Consider the following 9750-nt stretch of genomic DNA (forward strand, 5'->3'; position numbering starts at 1 on the left):
CCCCATTCTCATCCTCACCGCCCCCAACCCCAAAACGCCTTCCGCCCGCTGTCCCCCCACCCCCAGGTTGGCGGGAGGATGTTCTAGCTGGGGATCCGCTGGTAGAAGTAGATGTAGCCCAGGTCCTTGGGGGGCTTCTCAGATCTGGTCATTGTAGATCACCCACCTGCAAGAGCGGGAGCTCGGCGACACCGTTCCCGGCCCAGACGCGAGCTGATTCCGCCCCCCACCCGCTCTCATCCCCGACCCACCGAGGCCTCGGACGGAACGGGTGAGGGCAGCGCTTCGCGGCTGTCCCTCAGAGGCGCGCAGCTGTACCTCAGCGTCCCTCTGCCCTGTGAGAAGCCCTCGTACCTGCCATCTTTCCTGATGTGACAAACGTAGTGTCCGCACATAGTTGAAGTGCCCATGTGGCTGAAACAGCTGATATTCTGGAGAGGAGGAGGGAAGAGAGGAGTGAGCAGAGAGAGAGGAAAGGCATCCGACCCCGAGACGCCCCGCGCAAGGCCCTCTCTAGAAAAGGATCCCCCGAGGAAGCTCTGCTGGGTAAGAATTTGGAAGCGGGGTCTGTTGTCAGTCGCGACGTTGAGGATTTGGTCTCAAGGCCAAACGTGCAGGGAAGCGGGAGACGGTAACTGCCATTTGGTCTCCTCTCTTCCCACCGCTTAGTTGGCCCATGGGTGCCGGGTGGGTAACGGCAGGGATTGCCCCTCCCTACGGCACCCAGCAGCACCGCCACCGGTTCTGTGGACAGCCTGGAACTTGGCGCAGAACAGAAAACCCACCCCGGGAGAGCTGGGAGGGAGAAGCACAGCCCTTCCCATCCTTCCCTGCCTCTCACTGGCTTCCAGGTAATCCCCAGCCCGAAGGCTCCAGGCCCTACTTTGCCACCCGTCTCTTTTTTCCTCCCTGCTTCCACCTCAACCACCAGACCGGCTCCGTGGCAGCCGAAACCTGCGGTTCTGCAGGGATTAGGGAAGATAAAGCCACGTTGAGTTCGCACCCCCAAATCCACATTCCTACTGCTTCGAACTCACTTCCAGGCCCGTCACGCACTTTGGGACCCACAGGGACAGATTCAGAGACGGATTCCGCCGCTGAGCGCCCCTCTGAGATGTCCATAGCAGCTTCTGCGTCAAGGTCATCGATGTGGCTAAAGATCCAATCCACGGCGCGCTCCAGGCTGTTGTTCTGGAAGGAAGAAGGTTGTGAATACGGGAATGCCCGTTCCTGGAAGCGGCCTTTTGCTCTGACGTCACCCCCGCCTCTTACGGTGGCTCTAAGCGCTTTCATCGCCTGGTCCCGGGAGAAGCCCATGGAGACAATGGTGGCCACGCTGTCTTCCGAAGGAGGGTCCGGGCAGGCAATCGTTGAGCCTGGTCCACTGGATCCGGGGAGAACTAATGGGTTAGCAAAGTCTGCAGCGGGAAACAGAACACAGCTCAAGAGCAGTTGGATCTCTCCGAAAGGGATAGCCCGGGGTCCCAAGTACTTTGGTTTTCCCGTGCCGTACACGAAGCACAGTGACCTGGAGGCAACAAGCTTCACCACGGTCACGTGGTCTCGTACCTGGATCGTCCATATGCGACATGACCCAGTTCATGGCAGCCTCGACCCCGCTGTTCCCCGTGTAATACACGGCTTTGCGGCAGGCATCCATGGGAAAGCCCATCTCCACTAGCTGGATAATCACCGACTCATCCAACATGGGGGCTGTGGGAAGAGAGAGATGAGAGCCGCCCGCTCCCCCTCCCAGCCCTGCCTGCCCCGCTTTGTGCAGTGTTACACAGCCCAACCCACCCCAGCCACCACCTCCCGGCTGCGATTCACACGGGTTCTGTCCCTCTGCTCCTCTCATCCCTTGCCTTTCTCCTTCAGAAGCGCCCTCTCACACACAGGCGCCCCAGGGAACAACAAGATTCAACTCCGGAACTCAGGAGCGCTGGCTCTTCCCTCCAAACCCTACCTCCCGCTGCCGTTTGTGAAAATAAAATACCTCTACCCATTAAATCTCAGGGAAACCCCAGCTCTGCCCCCTCCAAACGCACCAGACGTGCCACCTCCCCATCATTCCACGCAACGGGAATCAACGAACTCCCTTGCGTAACAGGCATGCAAGGGAGGCAGGCGGCGTCCGCGGACAGAGGGACAGGGAAAGTCTGAGCAGGTGGGAAACTGCTAGCACGGGAGACAAGACAAAGAGAGCAAGGGAATGCGTCAGGCGTCAGGAAGAGAGGAGGAGAATCACTAACATGTTGGAGAGGAGAAGTGAGGGGAGCAGAAGGAGTCGTCGTCCTCGTTGCCATAGAACCCCAGGCTACCTTTGGGCTCGTCTGGTGTCACCAGGGGGGGTGCGATGTCTGGCATTTCTTCTTCTCCATCCTGCAGCCCTGTTCCCTGCAGCGCAGAGATATCCAGCTCCTCTGGCATTTCGATGGAGACATCTGCAAGATACAGCCTGGCTCAGCCTTCCCACAGGGGCCGAAACAAGGGAGGCGACTGGGAGACCTGGAAGGGTAAGGCCCTGGGGGCGCAGTACGCTCCAGCCCGCAGCTCCTTTTGGGGTCGGTACGTTCCCCTCTGGAGTAACGACCGCAGCACCCATACACGACCCCCAACGCCTACGTGCTCCGCGCTTCTGATCCTTCTTACCGAGCTTTTTGGGCACCCAGTCCAGCCCGAAAGTGAATTTCTTGATCTGGATCACCAGGTAATCCGGGAAAGAGGCGAACCGTGTTGTCCTGCAAGAGACAAGCAATGCTTTTGAAGGCTTTGTCCAGCAATGACCGAGGGCACCTGCTGGCTTCAAGAAATCAGCGAGCAGGATGGAGGCATGTCCTGGGGCGGGACACACCTATCTGTTTAGACCTCAAAGCTCCTCAAACACAGAACCATTCCTAAAGCTGACGCTCTGACTCGGAGCAGATGAGGTGGAAATGCAGCATTTACACAGTCCTGGGGGATGAGGAAAACCAGTACGTGTTCCCTACCTTCCCATTCTGTATTTTACAAGCTTCCTCAGATTTAACGAAAAGTCTAAGCCTTGGGGAGTGTAGAGGAAATAACATCTTTTATTAGACAGACAGATGCAGCTGCAGGAACTGACAAGCTTTCAGGCACATGGTCGGATACCAAGCAATAGCAGTGCATTTTAACCCAGCTGAACCTGACTGAACGTTACTTAGTTGGGACAATCTGGGAGGGAGGGTGCCTGGAATCTGCGAAACAGAGGAGAATGTTTAATTCAACACTAATTCTTACAAAGTGTTTGAATCCAACTCGCTACTTAAAAGCAAAAGGTTGTTTTTCAACGTGTTACTGTTGCTTTACAGCAGCCCTCGCTTAATAATGGAATATTTGTTAGAAAACCACTTCCAGTTCTTTGAGGACTACCCCTTCTTTCCAGAACGCTCAGTAGCATCGCAGCAGGAGGCTGCTTTAGGTCTGCAATATCCTCGCTGCACCCCTGCGCTGTCGCGTGTGCTGCAGGCAGCGAGACACGTTGAAGCTGTTTTTTAAACCTTACTAGTAGCATTTAAGTTCACATTTTTAAAATAACTCACGTGTCTCTTACACTCGGTGTTTTACTCCAACTTTAATAGCTAAAATCTTCCCGTAAAGAGTTCTTAGAGACCGCCCAAGACTGCTGTACTGCCAGTGCTGATTTGAAAGCTACATTTTGAAGTTAGAATAAAAGCTGCTAGTTTTCTGGAATACCACTCTATTTCGTAGTCCCTCAGCAACTGAAATCTGACGTAAGGCCTCCACTAGCACTGCTAGTCTGTCCCCTGTCATCCCTTGGGGGCAATCGCTCCAGCACTGACAGGGTCGTCCCCCTCTGCTTCTATGGGTTCGGGGTGTGGAGGACTACAAAGCTTTGCTAACGCTTCTTCCCCCAGCAACTAAAAGAAGTCCCCGAGACGCAGCTACCGGCAGGTCACCTCGCTGGTAACGCACACACACTCACTTGAGAGCCACAGACTTGGCCTGCAAGGCTGTGCTCCAGAAATCATCCACCTGCTCTGGAGCTCCATAGGCCTCTAGGCAGGAGCTGAAAGGCACCTTGGCTCGCACCAGCTCAGGCAGTGGCTGCTTCTCCTCCTCTGCCTGCCTCTTCTTCTCCTCGTATTCCAGTAGCTCGTCTAGAGAATAAAGCAGAGGAGTCAAGGGCCACCTCGAGGTACGCACAAAGCAACTGTGTGACACCCAGAGGCAGAATAGACCATCAGGAATGAAGCACAAAGCAGACAGCGTCTTCTAGACCACCGTTCCGCTCCTGCGGTCCTGTTCAGCTGCCGCATCACAGCCCAGCTCGTGGTGTCGGAGGGAAAGGCTCTAAGAGGGACACCACCATCTCACACCACCTCTGAAGAAATCGGCCTGATCCCACAAAAGCAGGTGAAGGATCTGGCTTCAGAAGTGGCAAAGAAGCCCCTTTCTCATCTACGGAGTTCTCCAACAACAGTACAATATCCCACCATAGCTCTTGCTACTTTTCCGGCCATGGCATGTGACTGACCTTTGTTGAGTGCAGCATCCATGGGCACAGGCAGCTGCATGATGTAGTCCACACGTTGGGTATATTTCACCTTTTCTGTGGCCAGGCACTTCAGCTTCTCCTCCACCAGAAAACGGAAGACCTCGTTAGGGTTCTCCGAGCTGCGGCAGTTCCTCTGGAGGAGGAGGCATTGGAAGGACAGATGTAACATCAGATTGGCAGAAGCAAGGATCTGCAGTAGCAGTGGTTACACACGGGACATGCCCAAGGGGCGTTCACTTCTGTACCCTGTCCACTGGGAAAGACAGCAAAGAGGAACTCGAGCCGACTTCTGTACCCCAGGAACCCAACTGCTTCTAAAGACTATTTACAGTTGTGTCATTTCCAAGGGATTCCTCCAAGGAATCGGCCCTGAAAACATGGCCAGGCCTCTCTCCCTCTCTGCTCCCACTGGTGCTAGCTGGCCCATTCCCCTCTGTTCTCTCCCCCTCTTGGCTCTGATTGCCAGCTTCTCCCCTCCACTCCTCACCCCCTGTTGTGGGGACAAAACAAAACTGGGCTTTTCCACGATTTGAGAGACAGACTCAACCATTACCTCCACCATGTTGATGAAGTGCAGAAAGAATTCCTGGGCATCCTGCTGTCGGTTAGTGGAAAATTCTGGGTGTCCCTTCCCAATGAGGGACTTAAACATGCGCGGAGCGATGCCATTTTGCACACCCTGCAAATAACAAGAGGAAGGTGGTCATAGTTTGCCAAGCGCGCGCCCTGGCATGTAGCACCCTTAGCCATGTTTTCCTTCAGAGGATGACCCTGGAACGAGCCCCAGGACATGTCTTCATAAGGGGTTCTCCCTCCTTCCCCACGTAAGACACAGAGTACCTCAGGCAACACAGGCATCACGAGAATGCCGTACCCAAGTCTCACCTTCTGATCGGGCTGCTGTTCCCCATCTGCAGAAGCTGGCTTCGAATACTCCCCAGAAAGCAGTCCGTGGCCCAGTTTGGCTCTGGAAGGATGAAGAAGTCACTGTTAGCATCAAATAAGTTTCTTTAATTCCACATACTCCAGGAGCCACATCAACCCATCCAGCTTTAACACTGCTGCGGACTGTAAATCTCACAGAGTTCAGCCTTCTCTGCCGCCCCAGCCAAGATCATCTCGGCCTCTCTCTGGTCCCATGAGACATCGGACTTGAAAGTCACTAGGATTACCGACCTCAACCACTGCTTGCACGCTAGAGCATGACGGAGCACCTCCCTTTTCCCCACGGAAGGGCAGCTGGCGCCGAGCTGCACAGCAGCTGTGCAACAGCCAAACCAAGCTGCAGCCTGCCACGGGTGAAGCAGCACAACAGGGCACAGGGAAGTTGTCGGAGCCAGAACTAGCATTGCGGTGAGCAGACCGATCCCATTTTCCCAGGGGAAAGATCAAGACTGACTGCACTGAGGCACTTTATGGACAACAGTAACATTCAGTGAGTTCCTCCTGCACTCAGACTCTCCTACTATTCACTCCAGTTCCTCCCCATCACTGCTGCCGTTCGTCTGGAACCAAACCCTGTCAATTCCTTCCTTTGCCCGGGCAAAAATCTTTCTGGCTGTCTCAATCCCCTTCTCAGTGAACACTTCACCCCAGGCTGTCCAAATTTAGAATCCACCCTTACCATTGAACTCCCTTCCACAAATGCCACCTTCCATTCCTCCACCCCAAACCTCCATATACTGCTCTGCCGTCTCGGAGCAGACGCAGCAGGGCGTTCGTGTATTTAAAGTGCAACACCCTCCCAAACGCTGCAAGGGTTCTTCTGCGTATTCTCCTGCTCTTGGTCGCACCATGCCTCTTGCAGGAAGCCTCTTTAAGCGTATCTAGATTATCTGCTGGGAATAAAGTTGCCTAAATCTAGGTATTTCTTTGCTCTCAGCCATCTCCCTCCGTTGCAGAAAGGAAGCACCTTTAGGCTGTCACATGCCTACCCGAAATCCCCCCCCGGTGGTAACAAACGGTACTGCGTTCCCCACATAACGCATTTTAGAGCCTCTCTTAAACGCCCTCTCCACCCAGGGCACTCGGCTGAACTTTCTTGGCTCAGACCCTCATCAACCACCAAGGATCAGCGCCTCTGGTGAGGGACGCGGAACAGAAAGGCGAGGCTGGCGGGGGCGCAGAGGGGGAGGCACCAAAACCCTACGTACACTTGGGTGCTGAAGTCCTGCGTGGGGTCCGAAGGCGCGCTTTGGAATATCTTCTCCAGCTTGTCCACATACCTGCGAAGCACAACGGAGCAATCTGAGGGCCGTACGGGTTCATGCAGCAAAACCACGGTTCTGAGCCGCATCACGGGAACAGAAGCTCCCAGCTCTAGGAGAACTTTGTACTGATCCCAGGGGATCCCAGGCCAACGGAAAGGAGCAATGAATCTCACTTACTTTCTCTGGAAGTCGGGAATACTGAACAGCACCTGCATCACAGAATTGAGGTAGCAACTGTTGCCCAGGTTACGGATCCCGGTGTACCCAGGCCCATAGAGGGGTTTGAGCTGCACGCCAGACTCCTGGATGAGCTCCCACTCCCCAATGCGCTGGTTCATGTCTATTTCCAGTTCCGTCATTGTCTTGTCTGTCTGTGGAGGGGGAGAACAGGAAAAACCCTCAAAGACGACTCAGGGGAACATCAGAGGCGTGAAAAGGGCAATGCTGTAGAGAAACGTAAGGGGTGAAATCCATCCTGTTCTAGTAAATGAGAAGGAAAACACAAGATTTCAAATATCTGAATACCTGGGGCATAAGGAAGAATAGTAAGAAACGTGGGAGAAATCCGAACCATCCCCTCTCTAAAGGGAGATGGGAAATTGCACATGGAACATTGAACCTAGGGAGAAAAGCCTGGAGCCTGGGCACCTCCCTGCCTACAGTACTGACACAGAGCCTCAAGGAAACCTGAGGGACAGGGAAGAAAGACCAAAAAAAGGCAATGGAAGAGGAAAGACGGATGAGATGAAGATGAGACAACTCTCCGCCTGATAAAAAGTAGTCACGGAAAGCTGGGATCTAGCTAAGAAACATCAGAATTCCTTCTCTCCCCTACGGAAGAACCTCCCCGTACCTTCTGCATCTTGAGCATGTCAATCCCGAAGTGAGCAAGGTGCTCTGCCAGGTTGGGATCCAACACCATATCATCCTCGTCATAGGAGTAGACGTCTATGCAGGAACACAGAGGAAAAGGAGAGACTTACCATGGCCTGTGATCTAACGTTCACTGCTGGATGAAGAGAACAGAGTGCTCAGAACTGGGAGCTTTGACAAACTGAGTAGTTGGGGTTTCTCTCCTTTCTCAGGAGAGTAGCACAACAGAGTATTGAGGTTCCTCCAAAACACGTGACAAGACAACTTTGTCATCGATCAAGGCGCCGAGGCACACGCTAGAGCGAGGGAAGTGGGTTACTGTGCCATATACTCCCTGCTCAGCCTTTGGACGCTGAATTATTTGATAAACATCCCCCCCAGAAAACAAGACAGCAACCTGGGTAACTACCCTAAAACCCTTCAAATCACAAGAGAGGGGAGGAGGAAGGCAAGGTTTTATCAGCTGTTTCTTGGCCTGCCACGGGAAGCAGGTCAGAGTGGGAAGTTCACGATAGGATGACACCGAACATTCCAGGTCATGAGGTGGGTAACAACAGCCTGGAAGTCCTCCCTGACTTCCCTTGTCAGAGACTCCAGTCAGCCTGAGTTGTGCCTGGTGTCTACAACCTCAGAGGATCCCCCCTTCTCACCAGCCCCATCAGGAGTAATTGTTCCCAGTTTCACAGCCAGCGGGTAGCCAGTTTCCCGGTAATGCTCAACGGCGTGATTGTTGCCACCACTGCCGTCAAAATAGCGCCGACCACAGAGGATGGATCCATCGGTCATGTTCAGCCACAGGTTCTCCCTCATGTCACACTTGCTGCACTTCCAGCCGCTATCGACAAGGAACAGAGAGATAAGGGTGAAAAATTTGGGGTTCTACCTCCCACGCCCTCTCCATTACTACCCACTGAGCACGGTATAAGCAATCTCATCCCTCTGTTACTTCAGCACACTCAGCTTCCTGAAATACCTTCGTTTGCCATTTCACCTCAATACGCTGTGACAAGGGACACTGGGAGACTCAGAAGTCTCACCTGCTGCTGCAGTCCCGGACAGGAGGAGGTGGTGATGGGGGTGGGTCTGGGATGCAGAGCGGTACAGTTAGTTTCACACTATACTCACCACGGTGGGATGCGGACATCATTCTGAAGCTGCTGCAGGGAAAAAGCGTGTTTGGAAACACGTCGAACCTCCCCATCCCAAGCCTGCACTTCCTGCTTCCGTGAGGCTGAATCTGCTGTCAGGATGGCCTCAACCGCACTGGCAATCTGGAATTAGGACAGCAGGAAAAAGAACCATGAAGGGCATAAGGAAAGAAGCGTCCAGTGCCACAACACTCCACATTTAGGCTCAGATTGGCAAGGCAGTTGTGCTAGGACAGCATTTGGGAGCCTCACTCACAAGCCAGGACCATGGAATGTAAAGCACTGTGTAAGCACAGAACAATCCTGCTCACTGTACACTGAGACTTCAGAGCAGCTCTGCAGGATCCCTTTTATAGGACAGCGTAAAATCCTCCGTTACGGTGCATTTCCTCCTTACCGACAGGAAACGCGACCCTCCACCCAAACATACCCTGTCTCTGACCATGTCTGGTAGTCCCTCCAGTCCGTCACGAGGAATATCCAAATGCTCTGGGAAAATGACTATTTTTACATCTTCGTCATATTCAAACTTCTCCTCTGTGATGTCAAATCCACCTTCTACGCCTACAGGAAGAAAAAACCATTGCGGTAGCAGGTAAAAGCAAACAGCTTGCAAAGCTTCTTTGCCCATAGTGTACATGAAATAAGGCACCGTGACTAAGACAAAGCTCCAGATCGATGAGCCACGATCTTCCTCCCATTTCTGGATCCCAACGTTTCTGCTGGCAGCGTGGACTTCACAGCAGCAAATATAAGCCTAGCGACAACAGGTTTGCCTTTCCCAGCTCTTTTTACACATGCTCAGAAGGAATGTCAACACCCTGACTACAATCAGAAAAATAAGACCTGCTCTAGAGAGATGTTGGCCAGGACAGAGCCCGGGCACAGCCCTTCACCCTTCGCACCGCATTCATGCCGATGAATGGAGATGTCCACGGAGAGATCATATTCTACCCCAGTGCAAAGGCCTAGTCAACCA

General features: G+C 53.4%; 1 protein-coding gene across 1 annotated transcript; it reads right to left on the reverse strand.

The window, feature by feature from the left end:
- Positions 1–83: 83 nt before the first annotated feature.
- USP5 (ubiquitin specific peptidase 5 (isopeptidase T)) lies at positions 84–9335 on the reverse strand (the record flags this gene model as incomplete). The annotated part of the gene is given in 19 exon segments (XM_010148192.1): positions 84–144; positions 146–166; positions 355–417; positions 419–431; positions 1038–1191; positions 1273–1418; positions 1570–1713; positions 2253–2444; positions 2653–2741; positions 3968–4142; positions 4520–4673; positions 5094–5219; positions 5426–5507; positions 6694–6765; positions 6928–7121; positions 7604–7698; positions 8274–8458; positions 8749–8894; positions 9202–9335. Coding segments are annotated over 19 exon segments (2246 nt in total), but the record flags the coding sequence as incomplete, so codon positions are not given.
- Positions 9336–9750: the final 415 nt, after the last annotated feature.

This window comes from Eurypyga helias, unplaced genomic scaffold, assembly GCF_000690775.1.
Source record: "Eurypyga helias isolate BGI_N326 unplaced genomic scaffold, ASM69077v1 scaffold24053, whole genome shotgun sequence".
In the NCBI taxonomy this organism is placed as follows: Eukaryota; Metazoa; Chordata; class Aves; order Eurypygiformes; family Eurypygidae; genus Eurypyga; species Eurypyga helias.